The sequence below is a fragment of the Podarcis melisellensis genome (assembly GCF_964234715.1).
Source record: "Podarcis melisellensis genome assembly, chromosome: 3".
NCBI classification, from domain to species: domain Eukaryota; kingdom Metazoa; phylum Chordata; class Lepidosauria; order Squamata; family Lacertidae; genus Podarcis; species Podarcis melisellensis.
This window is the reverse complement of record NC_138530.1, coordinates 16,489,512-16,511,598: the sequence shown is the minus strand read 5'-3', so window position 1 is coordinate 16,511,598 and position 22,087 is coordinate 16,489,512. Positions and strand designations below refer to the sequence as shown.

General features: G+C 41.9%; 3 protein-coding genes and 1 long non-coding RNA gene across 10 annotated transcripts in view; 2 read left to right on the top strand and 2 right to left on the bottom strand.

Annotated features, from left to right (window-relative positions):
- DHX57 (DExH-box helicase 57) overlaps positions 1-9,665 on the top strand; it is a 34,618-nt gene extending 24,953 nt beyond the window's left edge. For both annotated transcript variants that reach the window (XM_081903716.1, XM_081903717.1), the window contains exons 16-24: positions 489-689; positions 1,403-1,679; positions 2,645-2,740; positions 2,855-2,938; positions 5,066-5,203; positions 5,735-5,809; positions 6,068-6,202; positions 6,675-6,875; positions 8,272-9,665. In XM_081903716.1, coding sequence (XP_081759842.1) covers positions 489-689; positions 1,403-1,679; positions 2,645-2,740; positions 2,855-2,938; positions 5,066-5,203; positions 5,735-5,809; positions 6,068-6,202; positions 6,675-6,875; positions 8,272-8,415 — 1,351 coding nt within the window. In that variant the 3' untranslated portion in view covers positions 8,416-9,665. The remainder of the gene's footprint in view (positions 1-488; positions 690-1,402; positions 1,680-2,644; positions 2,741-2,854; positions 2,939-5,065; positions 5,204-5,734; positions 5,810-6,067; positions 6,203-6,674; positions 6,876-8,271) is intronic.
- An 895-nt stretch (positions 9,666-10,560) lies between these two features.
- On the bottom strand, positions 10,561-15,178 carry GEMIN6 (gem nuclear organelle associated protein 6). The gene is made up of 4 exons (XM_081904519.1): positions 14,892-15,178; positions 13,498-13,632; positions 12,710-12,856; positions 10,561-11,278 (listed from the first exon to the last, which is right to left on the bottom strand). Exons 3-4 carry the CDS (start codon positions 12,835-12,837, stop codon positions 10,903-10,905), a joined length of 504 nt encoding a protein of 167 aa, XP_081760645.1. The 5' UTR covers positions 12,838-12,856; positions 13,498-13,632; positions 14,892-15,178; the 3' UTR covers positions 10,561-10,902.
- A 99-nt stretch (positions 15,179-15,277) lies between these two features.
- On the top strand, positions 15,278-20,470 carry SRSF7 (serine and arginine rich splicing factor 7). 6 transcript variants are annotated; one of them, XM_081904417.1, is made up of 9 exons: positions 15,410-15,537; positions 16,675-16,855; positions 16,948-17,124; positions 17,984-18,058; positions 18,137-18,238; positions 18,593-18,646; positions 19,152-19,187; positions 19,828-19,869; positions 20,162-20,470. In XM_081904417.1, exons 1-9 carry the CDS (start codon positions 15,510-15,512, stop codon positions 20,214-20,216), a joined length of 750 nt encoding a protein of 249 aa, XP_081760543.1. In that variant the 5' UTR covers positions 15,410-15,509; the 3' UTR covers positions 20,217-20,470. The 6 variants fall into 6 exon arrangements, with proteins under 6 accessions (XP_081760542.1, XP_081760544.1, XP_081760546.1 ...); XM_081904416.1 differs by lacking the exon at positions 16,675-16,855 and having other exon boundaries at positions 15,278-15,537; XM_081904419.1 differs by lacking the exon at positions 19,828-19,869.
- Positions 20,464-22,016, bottom strand: LOC309365977. The gene is made up of 2 exons (XR_014166341.1): positions 20,796-22,016; positions 20,464-20,762 (listed from the first exon to the last, which is right to left on the bottom strand). It is a non-coding gene; the product is annotated as an uncharacterized lncRNA (long non-coding RNA).
- Between the last annotated feature and the right edge of the window lie 71 nt (positions 22,017-22,087).

Below are 22,087 nucleotides of genomic sequence, written 5' to 3'. Positions count from 1 at the left end.
TGCCAGGCAGGTGTCATTGGAGAGAGCATTTCATAGGTGGGGAGCTTCTATAGAGAAGGCCGTCCGCTCATCACCAAAGAACCTCCATTAGAAGTGACATGCAGAGAAGAGCCTCAGATAATGATTTCACAGTCCAGGCAGGAACATACAGATACACTGTCCTTTTGGCATTTGGTTCCTAAGCTGTTAAAGGCTTAATGATCAAAACTAGCACTTTGAACTGAGCCCAGAAACAAATTGGCAGCTATCAGAGTCAGGTGAGAACTGGTGTTTATATGTTCACACACATCTTCTTGTCCCCGTTAATCTTTTAGTTGCTACATTCTGCACTAACTGGTTTCCAAATAGTCTTCGAATGCAGCCCCAAGTACAATGCCTTGCAGTAGCATAACCTGCAAGCATCCAGTTTCCTAATTTTTGTACCTCCCTAGATTCCCCAAGGCCTATCAGAATATTGCAAACACTGTTCCATATCTTCCTCCTTGCAGGTTTGATCCAAGCAAAGGTATGGAAAGCCTGGAGGATACATTTGTGTCCAAAGCCAATGCCTTGCAAAGGAAAGGACGAGCAGGCCGGGTAGCCTCGGGGGTCTGTTTTCATCTCTTTAGTAGCCACCATTACAATCATCTCCTTTTGAAGCAGCAGTTACCTGAAATACAAAGAGTGCCTTTGGAACAGCTCTGTCTCAGGTAAGACAGTCTTTCACTGGCAGCCAGAGCATCCCTGAAACAACCTTTACAGGTCTTGCTGATTAGCACATCTTATACACAGTAATTTGCCCTGGCTCCCATTCTCAAATTCCTCTTCCTCCAACTTCATCCTAATTCTTCCTTAGGGCAAATAATTTTCCATAATCCTTACTCTACTTCTGAAAATGTGTGTGTTAGCTTTTATGAATGCCCAGGCTCAGTACTTTGCTGGACTGCTTTAAAGAGAGAAATAGGTGGAGCTTAGGAATTACTATACAAAATTGCCTTCTCTTTTTTTATTCTATACTGTGTGCAACTCAAGATTTAACACAGTAGGTACAACATAACGGCTAGGGTTTGTAAATCAAATAGACTTGTTCCAGTTACTTCACTGACAGAGAGAAGGAAGTGGTTTGGCCAGTGTCTGCAGTTTGCAAGCTTGTCCATGGGTCCAAAATGGTTGGTGAACCCTCCTATATCCTGTTTGATACGGGACGTGGGTGGCGCTGTGGTTCTTTACCTTTTTACCTTACCCTGTTTGATACTGACTTCTGATGCTTTTTGGTGTCTGCCCTTGCCCATCCAGAAAGCAAGACATCATCAGAAAGTTCTCAATGGAGGCCTGCTAACATATGTGTATATTATATATTTATGTAGCTGAAGCTAACGTATCCAACTCTGACCAAATGATTGTATTTTCCTCTTTCTTCCAGAATTAAGATTTTGGACATGTTCTCCACACAAAGCCTTCATTCAGTTCTCATGCGACTGATTGAGCCACCAACAGCCGAATCTCTACGTTCCTCAAAGCAACGACTGCAGGATGTCGGAGCCTTAACTTCAGACGAGAAGCTCACACCCTTGGGGTATCATTTGGCTTCCTTGCCTGTTGATGTCAGTATTGGGAAGCTAATGCTGTTTGGCACCATTTTCCGCTGTCTGGATCCAGCACTGACAATTGCAGCAAGCAGGGCCCACAAGTCTCCTTTTGTAAGTGCTGTTGTTTCAAGATATGTCCATGTGTGCAACGGAATGTTTCCTAAACTCTTAAAACGGAACCTTTTAAACCTATTATATGGTTGGCAGTGGTTTGGGAGATGTTCCACTTCCCATAGCATAAATACAGTTGGGAGGGGGGGATAAAATGGGATAGTTCTGTACATCTTGTAGAATGCAATGTACAAAATTTCCGTATAACCAGAATACACTGTAAATCTGAACTCTGTAGGCTGTATTTTAATTTTACATCTGCCAGTTGTGTAATGGTGTGCTTTCCATAGTTCAACTATGGAACGCGCTCCCATAGGAAGTTGTGATGGCCACCAACCTAGATGACTTTAAAATAGGATTGGACAAATACGTTGAGGACTATCAATGGCTTCTAGCTATGATGGCTGTGCTCTGCCTCCAAGGAGGCAGCAAATCTTCTGAATACCAGGTGCTGGAAACCAAAGCTTGGGAGTATGCTCTTGTGCTCAAATCCTGCTTGCGGGTTTCCCAAAGGCACACAGGGAGGTTAGGCTGGCCTCAACCAGAACCAGGGCTTTTTCGGCCGTGGCCCCGATCTGGTGGAACGCTCTGTCACAAGAGACTAGGGCCCTGCGGGACATGACACCTTTCCACAGGGCCTGCAAGACAGAGCTGTTCCACCAGGCCTTTGGCCAAGGCACAGTCTGACCCCCCCTCTCTCCTTCTGTAATCCTCATAGAAATCTAGCCCAATGGTTGCCATTAATTTGACTCTGAATTGATTTTAGAATGAATTGATTTTAGAATGTATTTCAGTTAATTGTGATTTTATGTAAACTGTGTTATTTTTACTGTTGTTAGCCTCTCTGAGCCTGGCTTCGGCTGGGGAGGGCAGGATATAAATAAAATCTATTATCATCATCATCATCATCATCTGTTTGGCCAGTGTGAGAACAGGTTGCATTATTAGGTTCCTTGTTTTAAAAGGTTTCTCCGTGGGACAAAAGAGAGGAGGCATTCAAGAAAAAGCTGGAATTTGCAATAGGAAACAGTGATTATCTTGCGCTTCTCCAAGCATATAAGGTGAGGAATAAAAGCACACCCTGTAATTGATTTCAGAGTTATTGTAGCCATAGAGCCTCCTAATTGTAAGAGATGAGATGGCACGCTATAACAGCTTACATTTTCACAATTTAGGGATGGCGTGCAGCTTCAAAAGAAGGCTATCAAGCAAGTCACACATTTTGTAGACAAAATTTCTTATCAGAAAGTGCTCTTCAGGTAAGTTAACATTATTGTTCACAATTTTGAGTTTTAAAAGTGTATATTGAACCTCATGTCAAATTGTTATGTTCTGCTTTCCTGTTGTGCAATCTTATAATGAAAACATTTTTTATAGCTTTCAACTTTGCATTTATCAGAAAACTCAGTACATGCAAGGCATTTTCTAGGCCTATTTGCATATACAGTACATTTAAGGTTTTATCCCACTGTATTTCACTATGTTACTTGCAGATTAACTTCACGATGTGGTATCCAGTGGTGCCGTTCAACAAAATTTTACTCAGACCCATTGAAATAAATGAACCTCACTTAGTCATGTTGATTAATTTCAGTGGGTTTCCTCTGAGTAAAATTTGGTTGACTACTACCCCAGGCTTAACAGTGTGATATATCTGTGTTTATCCTTGGCAGGCAGGCAATGGAAGAGGGGGAAACTGGGTGCAGCATAAGATTGGGTTGATTTAAAAATAAAATAAAAATATGCTGCCTTTTTAGATAACTTCAGCTTTTCCAGAAAAGTTGAGGATGATCTCTGATGGATGACAGGATTTAGGGAAATGGATCAACTACTATAATATATAATATTTAATTCCTTAGCTTCTGAGACTGAATTATAAATGTTAACACTATGGTTGCCAACCACTGAATGAAATTACCTAGCTGAAAGGTAAAGAGAGTGGATCAGCTGTAAAAAAATTCCTCACTGGACTCCTCACATACACACAAACGCACACAAACCTCTCCACACACCCACACACCAAAGATACGTATTTTTATTTGTGACGGGGACCATAGCTGAGTGGTACAGCACACGTTGGGGGTCCAAAATTCAACCACCAGCATCTCTCCAGTCTACAAAAATATATAGATAGCACCTGATGGGAAAAAGATCTCTACCTGAGATTCTGGAGAGTCCCAATCCAGTACTAGGCCTGTTAAACAAATAGGCTTCCTAAAAAGCAGTTTCCTGTGTGCCTAACTATCGTATTGGCCCGAATATAAACCGCACCTTTAAAATTGGAGGGGGGAAATGAAAAAATATCCAAATACAAGCCACTCCATTCGTCGCTCCTCCTGAATGCATACTGGGGGGGTTTCTGCATTGCTGGCGGCCTTTCTTTTTCCTCACTCCCTTCCTTTCCGGCCTTGGGGGAGAAGACAGAGGACTACGCATGGGGCGGGTGCTGCTTTGCCACTCTCCTGGTCCTGGCTTCAGATTGTAAGGTCACAAATATAAGCCACACTTTAACTTTTCACAGTCAGAATTTGGCAGAAAAGTGAGGCTTATATACAGGCCAATACGGTATATATGTCAGTGGTTTTCAAGCTTCCTGCTTCCAGGGGAAATCCATTTTGACTAGCCTACGGACAAACCACCTCACATCTGCCAGGGAAATCCTTGCACATTGCAGTTCATTCTGGGCTGTGTTCTAGGGTGTATTCTTAGTTCAGTTAGCACATTGGCCAGTCCACTTGAGCCTTTCTGCCATTCTATGCATCCCTTCCGCCGCGTGGGGCGCGCGGCGGCCGGCCAAGGCTGGGGCCGGCCGCGCGTCGTCTCCCCGCGGTCAGGGGGTCGTGCAGTCCATGTTTCCCTCCGCCCAGGGTCTGGGTACCTGACGCCCTCCGGGGCGGCGGTTCAAAGACTTGAGCGGCCTCGGGCCGGGCCAAGCGCCCGGACGGTGAACCCTCCCCCAAAAAAGAACAAAACAAAAACAAAAAAAAGGCGCAGCTGCGACGGACCGTGCTTCGCAAGACGAAAAACATCGCAAGACGAATTAATTTCGTCTTGCGAGGCACCACTGTACTAGCTATGTTATGGAACTACCATACCAGGAATCCCAACAACCATTCAGTATTTCCTCAGAGTACATTTTCACATATTTTTCCACAGTAGATGCAGTTCACATTTCCCAGCATAGCTTTTCCTCTCTTCCCCAGATTTGCAACAGTGGCAGTGGGCACAATGAAGTCAGCCACAAGCTGGCTGTGACCCATGAGTCTTCTGTGGCTTACCGCTGGTGTTTGGAAAGAATGAGAACAGAAGGTGGACATCACTTGACACAGTTCAGAACTCTTAACGCTATTCATTATTCAAAGGTGTTCTTTCTCTCTCTTCCATAGCAAATGGCCAGTTTAAAAAGGCAGTTCACAGAACTGTTGTCTGACATTGGATTTGTGAAAGAGGGACTCAGAGCCAAGGATATAGAAAGGAGGTGGTCTCAGGGAGGAGACGGCGTTCTGGAAGCAACTGGAGAAGAGGTAACAACAGGAGTGACAATGGGGTTGCCCTGTCTCATTCATCCATTGCCTTTTGTACAACGTATAAGCTTTTATACGGTGTTCTTCCTCTCATTCTCTGCCACTTTCCTCATCTGTCCAAATAACGGCATTCATTTTTCCCTCCCACCCCTTCTATTTCTACTCTCCTTGTCATGATTTAATGGAACCAAAATGACAGCTAGAACCTTGGGCAGTGTTTTTGTTCAGTGATTTGGAGCTTCCCGATTATGTGAAAACCCTTTTCTTCCCAGCTGATTAAAAAAAGTCCCGAGGTGTCCCCCCATTTTAGGGAGGGGCATATAGGGCCCAGAGCTTCTACCACTTAACACTTGAGATTTTTTTTAAAAAAATAAAATAGATGCCTTCATATTTTCTAAAAAATATCTCTGTAAATATGAGGTCTGGGAGCTTACCTTTACATGAAAGCTGGAATTCTCAAGGTGATGTGCTTGCCCAGTTTCATGCAAACTTCTGCACTAACTTCTAGGTACCCTTTTGTTTATATCACAGGCAAATTCTAATGCGGACAACTTCAAGCTGATATCAGCCATATTATGTGCTGCTCTGTATCCCAATGTGGTTCAGGTAAGAGGGCAGTGCTTTTTCATTTCTCTTTTTCTGTCCATATTGCTGCACACATTGCATTTGTTCTATGCTGCATGCTTGAAAGCTGAGCTACTTGCTATTAGCAATTCCTCAAAAGGGAATCTCTCTCTTGTGCTTCTGTTGGGTTTAGAGACTTTTCAGTATTTCCAGTGCTTTAAAGAAACATCTCCTTCTGCATGACCCTACTGAATGGAAGTTGCTTATGAGTATTTCTATCACTGTTTTTTACTCTTTTAGGTGAAACTGCCAGAAGGGAAGTATCAGAAGACCAGTACAGGAGCTGTTAAAATGAAGCCAAAAGCTGCAGAGCTGAAGTTTGTTACCAAGAAGGAGGGCTCTGTTCACATTCATCCATCCTCTGTAAACTACCAGGTGATTTTCCCACCCCCAGTCAGTCATTCTGTACCTGTTGTCCACACACACACAATTCCTTCTTGGAAGAGGGGCATGCAAACCAACCAACAGTCCATAGTGCAATTCCTTGCATTTACACATCTGTAAGCCTCATTGTAATCTGTTGCACTTGTATCTATGCACAGATGCATAAGATGAGAAGCAGGCTAATCTTAGTTAAACTTAGTTCACATTGGAATCAATGGGACTTAATTTATGACCAACTTGTCCCATTTGATTTTCAGCCAATTTCCTTTCTCACATGTGAAATTTGCGTAAAGATTTCAGACTTCTCCTGCCCCTGCTGCCTAGCAAATGGTATGCTGGCATTGGACAACCTTTTCCCAGCAAAACCAATGGCCTCTGTCATATATTGTATAACTGAAGTGATAGGTATGGAACCTGTTGTTGTTGAAGTTTCACCACAGTATTTTTGGGTTCCATGTTTCAGACAAGGCACTTTGATAGCCCTTACTTAGTGTATCACGAGATGGTAAAAACCAGCCGGGTGTTTATTCGAGACTGCAGCATGGTGTCTGTGTACCCACTGATCTTGTTTGGAGGCGGCCGTATTAATGTGCATCTTCAGAAGGGAGAGTTTGTTGTTTCCTTGGACGATGGGTGGATTCGTTTTGTTGCAGCCTCACACCAGGTAAGAAAATGAGCAACTCATCACATTGCTTCTAATTGCTTATGATGGGGAAATTATTTTCATTGTACCAAGGGGAGAGGAACAGCTCATTCTACTTTGTACTGGCATCCAGGAAATGGGTTATGACCCTTAACCAAATTTCCTCTTGAGACATTAAGTCCACTGGGCTAAAATGGACACTAATTCCAATAGGCTTATAGAATTGCATGGGCAGCATCTGGTCCAACAAGTGTGTTTACTTTCCTAAGTTGAAAGGTCAGGTTGTTTTTTATGTCTGCATGACCAGCTATTTAAGAACCAAAGATCTTTCAGAAATTTAGTCAGATGTCCTCATCTCTTGGGTATCAACTCTGCGGTTTATGGTTATAACACCCTGCAGTACAATTTGCAAAGGCGCTTTCATGAGCACAACAAACCCCAGGCTGTAGACGGCAGGACAAATTGTATCAGCACCGCCAAAAGCTAAATTTGCCTCTCAGGTCTTCATCTGGATAAAAGCAACAGTGTATTGTGGTACCTTAGACTAACAAAATTCTTCCAGCATTATGACACTGTTGGATGCACAATGCTATATCATCTGTGGGGGCGTTAACCCTGGATATACAAGAAGAAAAGGCATAAAAAGTTTAAAAGGTCCAACTGTACTGTGCAGAGCATTAATGAACACAAAATCCAGTCAAATGAGAAAAATCCCAAGTGGTGTAGGTATGACCTGTGCAGTTGAAAAAATGCAGTGCCTTTGATCTTCTGTTTGTTGAGATTCTTAAGGATATTAATGTCATCATAGTTTTCAGGCAATGCCCCAGTTGAGCCTCTTTTAAAGGTAAAGGGACCCCTGACCATTAGGTCCAGTCGCAGACGACTCTGGGGTTGCGGCGCTCATCTTGCTTTATTGGCTGAGGGAGCCAGCGTACAGCTTCCAGGTCATGTGGCCAGCATGACTAAGCCGCTTCTGGCGAACCAGAGCAGTGCACGGAAACACCGTTTACCTTCCCTATTTATCTACTTGCACTTTGTTGTGCTTTCAAACTGCTAGGTTGGCAGGAGCAGGGACCGAGCAACAAGAGCTCACCCCGTCGCGGGGATCTGAACCACCGACCATCTGATCGGCAAGCCCTAGCCCTAGGTTTAACCCACAGCACTACCCGCATCCTGAGCCTCTTTTATGCGAGTACAAATGTTAAGCATAAAAAGTACAGCAGGTCTTTCATGCAATATCAGAGGGAGGACCAGGGGCTTCAGAAGTAACTTCTAATGTAGTGTGAGGAACCTCAGGTTTTGCCGGACTCGCAACTCCCAGTCAGCATGGCCTAATAGTCAGAGATGATGGGGGCTTGTGATCTGGCCTGGACTACCCCTAAGCAGCTTAACTCATAAGAATATTTGTGTTTTTCAGGTAGCCGAACTAGTGAAAGAACTTCGCTGTGAGCTTGACCAGCTACTCCAGGATAAAGTAAAAAACCCCAGCATAGATCTTTGTACCTGCCCTCGAGGGTCTCGTATCATTAGCATGATTGTTAAACTTGTGACCACACAATAGCACGGAGCATTTGGTATAAAGACATATCAGCAGAACAATGGCAATAGAGATGGAAGCAACACGGATGCCTGGAAGGCTAAAGGCAAAGTGGCAATCCAAGAAACCACTATATTTGGAGTAGCCCTAATGGAGTTAATGGGGCTGGAGAAACAAGGTGGTGGGTTTTTTCCACCCAAATCATGGAAAAGTTGGCATATTTTAAGGGAAACACAAGTGTTTCCTTTCCAGGAGCAATCTGTGAAGTACAGAGTGAGAGACTACAGTATTGTTATTTATACCAATGAAAACTCAAGAGAGATCCAAAAACATTCAATTCTAATGTGTTTTTCTTGTTACTGTTTTTGTCCAATTAAGGATGAACTCTTTTTGCTACAAAATGATGGTCTATTGACTTGCCTCTTCTCCTTAAGGCAGGACTTAATGTTTACTATAGCAACTGTTTGTATTTTCCTAAATTCTAAAGTGGATTCCCCTGTAAGCTTTCCCTAAAATCTGTCCTAATCTGATCAATTAATCAATGTCGGTTGCCAAAAATTTAAATGAAAGATAAATGGTCTTTAGTATAAAAATGAACCAGGTTCTATATGAGCTGGTGTGTGTGTGTGTGTGTGTGTGTGTAAGCACACAAGGCTCAAATTACAGCTTGCCTAAGGCTGTGTAAGTTGTCTTGCTCCTTCTCAAAGGGTTAGTCTAGAAAAGAAAGTTCATTACTCTTTTACATTGCCTGAAGTCAACTTAGCTTCCTTGACAAGACAGCACTTATGAAAGCAGTAAGTTTGAGGTGTGCCAAGTTTTTGCAAAAGCAAGACATGAAGATAATGTTGTTACATCCTAGTTCTGCGCCCCGCTGGCTCCTGAAACCAGATCTTTCACAGGTCAGAAGAAATGGTTGAGGAATGCAAGTACAAAAGAGGCTTCTTTCAGTACGGTTCATTATGACTTGTGGACTCTCATCAGCCTAGCAACTTCTTATAAACAAGGAGCACAATCCTGCAGAAATTAATGGGACTTGAACAGAAGCTCCCAAAAGGTGCATTTAAGGATTTTTAAAAACAGCAAACCAACATTGGGGCAGGAGTGGAGAATGCACAATTGCTATGGCAATAGAAACGAGCCTGCTGGTGGTTAAAAATAAAAATAAAACTCTTTATAGTAACTTTATGTATGTCACCTGAGGTGCTCATTGGTTGGAGGTAATGGTGATCAACAAGCTCTATAAATAAACAGGAACTTGTTCATTGGATTTGTAATCTAGTTTGATGTTTCTTTTTTGCAAGAAATTATGTACATGTAACTTCCCACTTGTGCAGGGCTTATGTTCCAGTCCCCTGCGTGCATAACTGAAATTGCGTAGTGGGGAACACCTTTTAAACACCCTCTGTTGCACTCTCTTCAATCCATACCAAAAATACTGTATCCAAAAATATCCACAACTATAATTGAAGCTCTGCGGCTGGCAGGAGGCTGGAGGATGCACGGGAAAGAAGCTCCTGTTGCTGCGATACCCCACACATCAGCTGTTAAGTGGGGAGGCTGAGCAGCTTAAACAAAGCCTGCTATGTCTTTGGTCTCTTCAGGGCTTTCTCTGTCCTCACTAACATCCTCTGGGCTCTGGGGAGGGTCTCACAAACCACGAGGTTTTGATGTGGATATTAACTCAAGTAAATCCACTTGCATCTGTGTAACAGGATCAGTTGAATGGCCCCATGAGTGTCTTATCAGGAGGAAATTCTGCTATAGAGGTTTGTGTAGTAGATCTTCCCTGACACCCTGTAACATAAGCAATAGCCTTCAGTGTAGAAGATTACTTGCCTGGCTGCGTATACTGCAGCAACCTGTCACCATATCACTTCTCATAAAGACTTAAAACACATCACTTTCCAGTGAATACAAAGATTTTCAGATAAGGACAAAGATGAAAGTAGCAATTTTAGGGGTTTTGAATTGGTGAAAGTACAAGCTACATATGATGCATTTCCTCAGCTATTGTAATTATTCTGCTTGTATATTATGAACTGTAGTTCATAGAGGTATTCCTAATTTAATACCAGTACTGAGTGGTAAGAATGTGATGCTTTCATATATGACTCTTCATGACTGATAGTAATTGAATATAAAGGAGCATTCACAGGATCCCAAAAGGAAGACATAAAAACTAATGTCAATGCTTATTTTCATATAAAAAATATATATAGTGCATATTTGTTACGTTTGCCATTTCTTCACAAAACAAATCCAGAAAAACCATTCTATTTTGACTGTGACTTTCTGATAGCATGTAGGAACACAAAATGCCTAAATTGAGGGGAAATTCAACGGTATTTTATAGATCAGCCTGCCGATATAACTAGAAGCCCTCTAAATATTTGGACTACAACTCACATCAATCCCCAGGCAATATGAGTTTTGTAGTCCATGTAGAAGGCATCAGATTGTGGAAGCATAGGTTTTGCAAGTAGGTAACTTCATCCCAATTCTTCAACTCTGTCATTGCTGAAGGCCAAGATAACTTTGTATCAATCCTTGAACTCGAGACAAAATTATTTCATTGGAACTATTGCAATCCTCTGGTCCATACGGTGGGTCAATAGTCAACACCCCTGCAACACAGAGTGTTGTTTGTGACTCTCCTTGCTCCCTTACAGGAATATGGTTTTTCTCCAACCAGTTCTTCAAGCTGCTTTTCTTGTCCTCCAGCTCCTCTTGACTGTAAGTTTGGCTTTCTCCAGGCATGAATAGGTGGGCAAGTTTCTCTTTCATAGCATCAGATGCTTCGGACAATATCTTCACCTCTTGCACTGCATGCCCCAAGATGCCTGAAACAGACACTTTTCCGTTCTCAAGAGGATTTGCCAGAAGAATGCTGTCAAGAAAAGGAGTTCACATAAAGTTTTGCAACTTGGTGGAAAGACCTACAGAAATCTCACATGCTAAATGCTATCAAATTTATACTCAACTTTATCTCATCAAAACACACAAGCCCCAACGTCTCAGTCCCACAAGCACCTGCACCATGAAGCATTCAGGTCAGGATGCAGCAGCCTTCCGCCACCACAGTGAAAAAATACAAATGTGTGGAATTGCAATAGCATCCCAGGCTGATCCCATTACATCACACCAACAAAAACTAAGAGTGCAAGTTGTTATGCCAACATTAGCTATATCAACCAGCAGTCTTATTGTCTGAAAATGTTACTAGGGTCAGTTCACCTACATACATAATCCTTAAAAATATTTCAGCCACTGTAGCTAGCCAGTGCCTACTGTACAATAAGCATTGTTCATAACACTTTTTCCCACTGTTACACATTTTTCAAGCACTAAAATACAAATCTATACAAAGAAATGCATTCCCTCAAAGTAACACCCTCCCAACTCAGTAGTGTTTAGTTCAATAGCATCCATGTATTTAGCCACTGAAAATCAAAAGGTAAGTATGGGATGCAGAAATACTAAAATCATTTCATTTTGGAAGAACAGAGGTTTCAGTTGGCGCATCACAGTAATAGTTGCTAAACTTTTACCCTTCTGTGGTATATACAAAAACTCAAGCTAATGAAGTATCTCATGAAAGTGAAGTGGCAAGTACTGTACTTAAAACCAATCTATTGCAGATGCATTTGGTTTTATAAACCAATCCCAAATCTTTTAACCTCACCCACATTTTTAGACCATGCTCCATTTTAAAATGGCTAATATTAACTAGAACTATTATGAAAGAAGGCATATGGAGTGAGTTGCTTCCCACATCTTTTCAAAAAAGTTAATGATTTGTTAACAAACATACAAAAAAGTGCATACATAAGAACTAAAACAAAAATCAAAGGCCCACATTCTTAGGCAATGTGGAATACCACTGCTAAACCTTAACACTGATGGTCAGTGACCTGATCATACTGTCTCAATTTTACCAGTGTAGAAAACTCATCCGATGCTGTCTCAAATATTTTCCTCTTTTCCCCTTCTACTTGTTCAGTTGTCCTATTTATGAGAATATCAGTGAAAAGAATAAATTGTAGGGCAAATTTCTAGTTGTTGGTGTGAATAGAAATTCTGAAGTGTGAAGCCAGACAACATCAGACATTTGTCATAGCAGCAGCAACAACAGGCTAACCGCATGCTGAGTAGAAAGTAAAATTTACAGATATTTTACAGATTTGTTTTTCTACTAATGGTTGTGCTTCCCCCTTCCCCTCCCAATTCTTGTTCTGATTCATGGTTTTGAAAATAAAATAAATTTTAATACATCTCTCTCTGGGTATCACACTTCCATGCATACTGAACTCCTGCTTACTTGGCAGACACTGGATCAACTGTTAAAACCCATCCTTTATAATTCTGTTTCTCAGCAGCCAGAACTTCAATTTCTTTATTCACATAAGTCAGCCATTCCAAAGGTGTCTTCCTCTGCCACTCAGTCATATTTCCTATTTGCTGAACCAAATGAGAAAACAAAAAACACACGGATCAGCAAAGGTTGATAAAGCTGTCTGTTAAAACATTGTCTAGATATCCCGCTCGTATCTAGAAGTTAGGAACAACAGCACAATCCTAGATTTGTTTATATTATTTATTTCTCATTTATTAATTTTGTATACTGCTCTTCCTCCAAAGATCATAGGGGCTGTTCACAACATAAAAAATGAGAACACAAAATAACCGAAAACCAATAACTTCCTTCCCACAAATAACATTTATAAGGCCATAGAATGTTAAACAGCCAAAAGTAGGACGCAGATTTTAAAAAATAAGGTTTACAGTCTAACGCAATTGACTTTAGAGACTCAAGAAATGCAATAAGGGCACCAAGTATCACAGCTAAACATATCTTCCACCCACTCTTTTTATACTCGAGATCAGGGCATGTTTCTCCAAAAAAATAATCTTACTGTGCAAATAATAAAGTGTTATTCAACCCGGAGCGAGGGCATGTTTTGGAAAGGGTCTGCACTCCCAGCGCAGAAGTTTATTTGGAATCTAAAGCGCCCCCGTTCATCCACACAGTTCTTGCTTCTTCTCTGCCTTTATGCCCATAAAAGAGGCACGGAGCCGGATCAACAACATTTTTACATCGCACTCACCGCTAAAGATGAAATGCGAGTTTCCCTGTAATCCAGCCGGTAAAGAAGGCGAGGGATTCAGGCCAAACGCATGCAGCGTTTCGCTCCCGTCGTCATTGCTTGGGCCCAGAATGCATCGGGTTGTAGTTTCAAGTTCCTCCTCTGCAAAAAAGCAATATCCGGAAACAGCTGCTTACGGGCAACCCCTTCATTCATGGCGTATTCACTCCCATCTCACACCCTAAGAATAACCGCGCTCAGCTGGCAGAGCTCGGAAGTTTAAGCAGTCCGGCAGCAAATGATAATTTACCCTATTTAGCTTACTCCGCCTCTCTTTGCCTAAGGTTAAAAAGAAAATTAAAAGCCGATTCAGAGGGCAAATCCTAAGAGATGACTAATCAGAGGCAACTCCTGTAAAGTTTAGTGGGTAAGTGTTAAGATTAGTTTTCCAGAGTGCGAATGCAAAATAATTTTGTTCAAATCAAGTCGCCCTGAATCCAGCGAGTATGCCTAGAATTGCAGCTTCAAGGGACTTTTTTAAAGGCACGTTTTAAAAAAGCTTTTGTAATAGTTCCAGGATGGGGGTTACAATATTTTAAAGCAAGGAGGGTGTTTGTTCCTTTATGTTACTGTAGAATAGTAGGGTTTTCCCTAGCGTGCGTTGTGCTTTCCGTTCCAAAGATAGTATTTTTATATTACATTTGTTAGTCGCTTTATCTTACCCAAGGAAACTCAGAGCGATTTACGAACCAATCTAGCCAGTTTGCATTGCATGAAGTAGCCCCAAAACAATGGGTCAGGTTTCAATCCTATATAGACTTAACCTGGGTTTCCCAAACTCTGCTCGCTAGCTGTTTTTTTTAACTACAACTCCCATCATCCCTAGCTAGCAGGACCAGTGGTCAGGGATGATGGGAACCGTAGTCCAAAAATAGCTAGAGACTAGAGTTTGGGAAGCCCTTGGTTCAATTGCACTTACTCGGCTTAGCCTCTGTATGAACATGCATAGAAATAGAGCATGACTCTCGAGTCAGCTCTGTTGAACGTGAGAAAACCGACGTCGGAGTGCACCATTCACGTGCTGCCTTTTACATACTAGTGTTACGAGGAATCTCTTTCCTCCTCAGAGAATGAAGTGCAGTTTAGAGGAAGCTGAGGAATTGCCCTCAAGGTCCACGAATGCACGCTCGCATTTAACGCTAAACGTATGCCATTATTTTACAAGAAGCTCTTTAATCTGGTGTGATGCCTGGAGTGATGAAAACTGACCGATGTTCTGTTATTGTTCATTTTATTCAGAAGGCTCTCACGTTCTTATTCGCTGTTGGCTGGAGGTCCTTGGGCGGAGTGTAAAAAATAAACCACCTTTTAAAAGGTTAACAGCCATCGGTTTCCCAATGGACAACATAGAAATACTGTATTGATTTACTGTAGCAGAATATAGGGGGCGCAAATGGACTCAAGACACGTGGATTTGAGGGAACAAGCGATCCCTTTCATTGGTTGCAAGGAGCTTCTCAGCGACCATTGCCTTTTCACGAGCACCAATTTTCCCAAACCCTTCACTCCTCCTTGAGCAACCCCCTAAAAAAATTCAGTGCGGACCAAACTTCCCGAACGCGCAAATATATGAAAATCCGCTTCCACCCCGGGAAGCCACCGTAGAAAATCTGAGTGAAATGTTGCTGAGCGGCGTACGGTGGGGCGCTTAATAATAATAATAATAATAATAATAATAATAATAATTAATAATATACCCGAGAAAACGGCACGTGTTTTCAAACGGGCAAATTACACGCTCGGGCAATAACCCCGTTCCCAAAATGGAGGCTGTCTCAGCCTCCGCTCCCTCCCTCCCTCCTTCCAGCCTGGCGTTGCTACGGAAACCAAAAGCTGACTTTCTTCCCGCCTTGCCGGCCCGCGGCGGCCTGGCCATTGTTACGCGCATGCGCGCCAACGGCACGTCCTATATAAGGCCCCGCGAGCCCGCATGCGCGTGGAGACGGTTGGGCTTTCCCCCCCGTTCGGGCGAAGATGTCGCGGTATGGCCGTTATGGTGGAGGTGAGTGGCGCGAGCGGGGAGAAGCGGGTGGAGAAGAGACCGCAGCGACGCCTCTCTTTGCCTCTTTTCGAGGCCCCGCTTAGCTAAATCCGCGGTGTAAATCCAGGCCGCATTCCGTGTCGGCGGCGGCGGCGAAGCAGCCCGTTAAGCGGCAAAGTGCCGCCACAGCCGCCGCCATTTTGCACAGGCATGGTCGCCGGCTGCGCTGAGGAGAAAGCGACCCCCGGGTTCGGCGCTGCGGCGTTTCGGACGTTGGAAGTGCGCCGCTGGCTTGGTGTGAGGAGGGGACTCCCCTCGGGGTAACGGCAGACGGGGCTTGTGGCCGGAGCTGGCGGGGTTTGTTTTCCCTCCCTTCGGCGCTACTGACGCTGCGCGGGCAAAATGGAGGCGGCGCCAAAGATGGCGGCGCCCAGGGTTGCTCCGCTCGCCTTCGGCAGCGAGGAAGAGGAGGTGGGCGGGCTGGCCGAGGGAAGAAGCCGCGAGGGCGGCGGCGCGTTTGGCTGAGCCGTCGGCGGAGGGAGGAAGCCGCGAGGGCGGAGAAGCGGCGCCGGAGGGCAGTTGCCGCCGTTTGCGCTTCCTCTGCCGGCTGCCTGCCGGTTGGCGCGCTTTCCAGGAGCCTCTAATAAAGGGAGTGGCGGCCTCACCAACTTCTGGCGTGTTCTCCTTTCTCCTTGACCACGCGCCTGCTTAAACTTTTGTGCCCCGAAGTATGGGAAGTGCGCTTCTTATGCAGGTTATTATGATTGTTAATTGCTTTGAGTATCTCGACTATAACACCCAATTAGATGGACAGAAAAACTAGGAGAAATCTTGTGCGTGATACAGGGTGTCGGTATAATAGTATTATTTTCCTCCTTGCTGTCGCTTTGACGTGCCACCCCCCCCAAGCTGCCGGCATGGATGCCGGAAACTTGCGTTTATGATGGTTGCAGTCTTGCTTTTGCGGTTCAGTGGGAGTGCAGTTTGGCAAGTGAAGTGAACATGAATACTCAGATAGCAGTGAAATTGGCTTAAGATTTGTATAATGGAAAATTCAATAAAAATTCTTTTTTTAAAAAAAGAAATTGGCTTAAGCTTATTAAGGACGTATATTTTCTTGGAACTTTCTAAAAAAAATCTTTTTTCTTTTGTGTGTAGAAACCAAAGTATATGTTGGTAATCTAGGAACTGGTGCTGGTAAAGGTGAACTTGAGAGAGCTTTCAGCTACTACGGACCATTACGCACAGTATGGATTGCGCGAAATCCTCCAGGATTTGCGTTTGTTGAGTTTGAAGACCCAAGAGATGCTGAAGATGCAGTTCGTGGGCTAGATGGAAAGTACGTGCAAGTGCTAACTGGTTATCTACACTGGAATAAAAACTGAATTCCGAGTCCATAGTTGGATTATTAAATATGTGTTTCTGTTGCAGAGTGATCTGTGGCTCTAGGGTTAGAGTGGAGTTATCAACCGGTATGCCACGCCGGTCTCGCTATGATAGACCCCCAGCACGCCGGCCATTTGATCCCAATGATAGATGTTATGAGTGTGGTGAGAAAGGTCATTATGCTTATGACTGTCATCGCTACAGTCGTCGGAGAAGAAGCAGGTATGTGTAGATATAAGGAGATTTGTTTTCAGAAGTTAATCATAGTTTTTATTAGCAAAGAAGGTAATGATACACCATTTTAAAAGTAAATGTTATAATTTATGTGGGTATGTTACAATTGTTTATATTTTGTGTTACTATGTTAATATGTTAATAATCAACCTGGTCAAAACCTTTCAGGTTTCTTCGTTTGAGTCAGTCGCCTTGATTCAGAATGTCACGAGCCTTAAGATTTCATGCTGAGGCGCCTTGCAAATCCGACAATTAAGATCCTCCTAGACCTTGAGGTGATCAGCATAAGAGGCCAGATCCCCTCGAGCCATCTACACCTAGCTTCACCTTATTCTTTAAAGGGCAGAAAAATTGAGACGGTGATCGCCGTAACAGTAAATTTGGCTTTCAATTGGGGCCCCCTCCGGTTTAAAAAGAGGAACACCAGATTGACCACATTCCCACCTAGAAAAATCTTCTTGCGTCAATCAAGCCTCACCTGGCTCATTTGGCTGTCAGTTTGATCGTCGTTAGATTGAAGAGAACACCTAGATGCAGCGACCGGCTATAGATACTTCTAGATCGTCTAGATCTGCTAGACCTTGGGCCAAAGAGGGTCGACCTGCAAACTTGCAAGGTTTATTTTAAATACACATTACAGTGTTTTATATTTTGATTGTAATGCTAAAATGTTATTCAGTTTAACATCTTTTTTAGGTAGTAAAAATACTCAAGACATAGGCCCTGATTTTTTTCAACGTACAAGACACTAATTTTTAATTATCAGATATTTGGGCTTCGGCAAAGGCTCACATGTTAACTGTTGAACTTGTGGTCTAATACTTCTCTTATCTAACCTAAAACCTAGGTCACGGTCTCGATCTCATTCAAGGTCCAGAGGAAGGAGATATTCTCGCTCACGTAGCCGAAGTCGTGGCCGGAGGTGAGCATCAAAATTGGAACAAGGTGCTTTAGTTTAAGAATCAGAATGGCATATTTGTAACAACCACCTTTCTTTTAGATCTAGGTCTGTCTCTGCTCGGAGATCAAGATCACTCTCCCCTCGGAGATCCAGATCTGTCTCGCCACGCAGATCCCGTTCAGGTTCTTTAAAAAGATCAAGGTAATTTTGCTAATAAGCTTAATGTTCATGGAGTCAATTTAATTTTCATTAGTATCATAGTACTTTTACCCCATATTCAAAGCAGCTTACAAAAGAAAAAGGAATTGTAGGCAATATTTTAAAAAACCATAAATAAATGCAACAATAAAATCCTTGATCGAATCAAACATATATCTCTAAAGAAAAGCACATCTGGGCATCATATGTTCTAAGTTTCCTCCAGAATGAATAGAATTAATGAACTTTGTATATTGCTGTGACTGCATCTCTACAAACTTGTTTCATGACAGCTTCCATTCACCTGCATAGATGTGTTAAGAGCTTGGAATTGAGTACCTTCTCTTTAAAACCTAGGTCTCGGTCAAGGTCAAGATCCAGATCCAGGTCCGTTTCACGACCCAGAAGCAGGTAAACATCGATGCTTTGTAAAATAGTAACTAGTAATTAGCTAAATTTTGTGAAATGGGCATTTTTCTAAATGGTAATCACTTCCAAATGCCTCTTGCAATGTTTTAATTGAAAGCATCAAATTGTCTACTGTACACACAGGCTTATACTATGAATGTGAGTTCATTTAGCCTACTCTATGCATTTAAGTAGTTTAGAAGCAATCTTTGTGGTTCTCAAGTATTCAGCATCAAAATAACCAGTTGCAAGATGTTACCAGCTTCTTTCATGCTTTTATTTTAAAACAGATAAATCATGGCTATAGATCAGGGGTAGTTAACCTGTGGCCCTCCAGCTATTGTTGGCCTCCAACTCCCATCAGCCTCAGTCAGCAAAGGCAGTAGTCAGGGATGATGGGAGTTGTATTCCAGTAACATCTGTAGGTCCACTGGTTTCCCTCCCTGGCTGTAGATACTGGATCAGTCTAGTGTTTGCTAATGTAATGTAATTAATGCTGTTTTAACAGCCGTTCCAAATCAAGATCACCATCTTTAAAGAGAAGGTAAGCTGAGCCTCTGAAGGAGACATATTGCATTTTACGCAGATAACAATCGAAATAAAGTTTATAACAGTGTTGTATATCCTGGATTCACAGTTCCACATTTAAAACATTAAAATAATGTTACTAAATGTTAAAATTCCTACAGAGCTGTGATTTGTTTATAGTTCTTTATAATAGCTTTTAGGTTATTTTTTAAAAAAGTGAAATAATGGGAGATACCCATGAAATAGGGTAAAAAAGCACAAAAACTGGCATCTTCTGTTGGGAAAAGGGTCTGAGGAACTGTGGCAGGGCACTTAAAGTGTAATAAAAATTTGCTCTTAAGCAAATTTAAGATTTAACCAAAGTCCAGAACCATTCTCAAAAAGGGTGTTTAATAATAATACAGCATATTAATAATAATGGAGCATATTACCTGGCTATGTTAATGGACAATAAATGTAAATGGCTCAAAGGTTAAATGGAGAAGGTTTATAGTTGTGACAGAAACCTTCAGGAAATTGGCAGGACAATCTAGACATTGAACAGCAGCGAGCTGTTACTTAATAATAGTAGACTGTGTCAGAATTTTTAGTTCCTCGTGAGTATATGTGTTTAAAAGCATTTTTACTTGATTTAATATTCAGTCTTGCTTTTTCAGTTTTGATATGAGCCATTTATATCCATTCTCCATTAACTCAGGGTAAGTATGCTTCTTGAACACTGCAAGAGAGCTTGGTAATACTTCTGTGGGAATGGGGGTGCATGCAAACTTTTAAGTTTGCTTCAATATTTAACATTAAGAGCTTGTAGCCTTCAATTCCAACTAACATCCTCTTCTAAAGCAGCATCCAAATAGGTGCTAGGATTAAAATTACTAATGTGCAGGCAGCATGGATCCCCTTTTAAGAACACTAATCCATTAATTTCCATTTTTTCCTAATTTTAACATTGAGTAACCTAGTGACTTCGTTTTTCCCCCTTTTTATTTTTAGTCGTTCGCCATCAGGAAGCCCTCGAAGGAGTGTGAGTCCTGAAAGACTGGATTAGAATTGCAAAGAACATGATAGGAAGAATTTTGTTTACGTTATTTTAAGGGATTTCTTTGGTGTTATTGACAAATGTAAGGATTTAGTTGATTGAAAACCTTTTCTAGGGCTAACGCAGCGAGGATCTTGATCTTCTAGTAAAATCTGTAAAAGCTGCTACATTAGACTAGTGCACAATTTCTGTATGTAATAACATCCTGTGATCTGAAAAGTGGGTCTTTTTATGGGCACATGAAATAAAATGTGTATTTCTAACTTTGCTGTAATGCTATTTGCTTCTGTTAATCAAGTGCATGTTAAAAGCAGATTACAGATACCTTAGTGTTGTACACAAATACTGTGCAAGGGTATTGGCTAAAAATACTTGTGTCTACCACTAGCCTGCGGGCATCAAGCTTAAGTGTGACATTTAATTTGGTGCTTCAGGCTTTCTGGGGTGTTATGACTTGCAAAGGTATCTTTAAGGAAGCTGCTTGTCGATCTGATTCTGTAATGGTATTTGTACAACTGTTGGAGTTTGATCTGTTAACTTGTAAAATCAAGTTGCCTTGCTTAGCAGAATACTCTTATGACATACCACCGCAGGCACAATTATCTTAAATGAGGCCACCTTGTATTCAAATTGCCATTTTGTTTGAGTTCTATCTGGGATACCAAGAAAATAGTGTAAGCAATGGGCTTTTCCCAAGGTATTTTGGATAGAAGGTAACAGTGAATTAGGCAGATCCTAACCTGATTACAAAGCAGAATCTGATCTTGTGAAAGTAGTTTCTATCTCATACTGCTAGGCTCCCTGGTTCACTTATTCAGTTCACTCATTCTTTCTCCCTTAATGAAAACAGGAAGCTAGTTTGAGGACTGTTTATCTTCACTGACAGCATAAATTGCATTTTAGCTTCCTTAGCAGGGCAAAATTGAGCTGTAATTGAGCAGAATCAAAATGGCAAAGGAAGATGCTGAAAACAAACTTCAATCTTACACCTTTATCAAACATACATGTCTCATCTGGAAATGCCTGCTGCTTAACTACAATGCCAGTATTGCATAAATTAGCTTCTAATCTAAAATTCATGGCTAAATATAACGTACTAAACCTAAGGTTGAACAGAGAGTAACATCTGCTTAACTTCTATGACAGAACACATAGATGGGACTTGAGTGACAAAGGGCTGAAACAATACCCATTAGTTAGATGAAAGTAACTTCAGTTTTTGTTTTAAACTGTCTTGACATGGCTATATTTATGATACTAAATGAATATGCTGTTTCTGATAAATAAAAATGCTTAACATTTTCTAATCAAGAAAGTTGCATGCTCACTTTCACAATTGGCAATCCTTGTGATCTCAATTTTGAATTACTGTAAGCTATTTTACAAAAAAATCTGTATAATCTTGCTAATTTAGATTGTTTCAGTGATGTATCCTCTACTAACCTTGAATTGATTGTCTGAATATTTCCTGCACAGAAGATAGTTTGTTACATACTATTTTCACTGAGTTTAGAATTTTGGAATAATAATAATCTAAAAATCAAAGTGGGCAAAGTTTATAAGATCAATTAAAAATGTTAGTTGCCTAGTGCAGTACCAAACACCATCCTTAAATACAACCCATTTTCTAGTAAATTTTCCTACTCTGAGAAAACTCATGAGACAGGACTTACTTAGTAAACTCTGAAATTGATGATCCTATGAATAGGACTAAGTTGAATACAACCCAGTGGGCAGGATTCAACTAACCTGTCCCACCAGCAGGAGCTCTGCAAGGGCAGGCCTGAAAGAGTGAGTCCCCCCTCGAGGGTCTGGAGTGAGTCCCCCCTCGAGGGTCTGGAGAACACACAGGGAGCAGCGGGAAGAATGGTTCTACCTGG

What these genes read in the sequence shown, in the direction of transcription:
- GEMIN6 (XM_081904519.1), bottom strand. Translation starts at nt 12,837, where the DNA reads ATGACTGAGTGGCAGAGGAAGACACCTTTGGAATGGCTGACTTATGTG. An exon ending in GTTGATCCAGTGTCTGCCAA is followed by an intron (nt 11,279 to 12,709) that starts GTAAGCAGGAGT and finishes TTTTCTTGACAG; the next exon opens with CATTCTTCTGGCAAATCCTC.
- SRSF7 (XM_081904416.1), top strand. Translation starts at nt 15,299, where the DNA reads ATGGAGGCTGTCTCAGCCTCCGCTCCCTCCCTCCCTCCTTCCAGCCTG. An exon ending in AGTCGTCGGAGAAGAAGCAG is followed by an intron (nt 17,125 to 17,983) that starts GTATGTGTAGAT and finishes CCTAAAACCTAG; the next exon opens with GTCACGGTCTCGATCTCATT. An exon ending in TCACCATCTTTAAAGAGAAG is followed by an intron (nt 19,188 to 19,827) that starts GTAAGCTGAGCC and finishes TTGCTTTTTCAG; the next exon opens with TTTTGATATGAGCCATTTAT.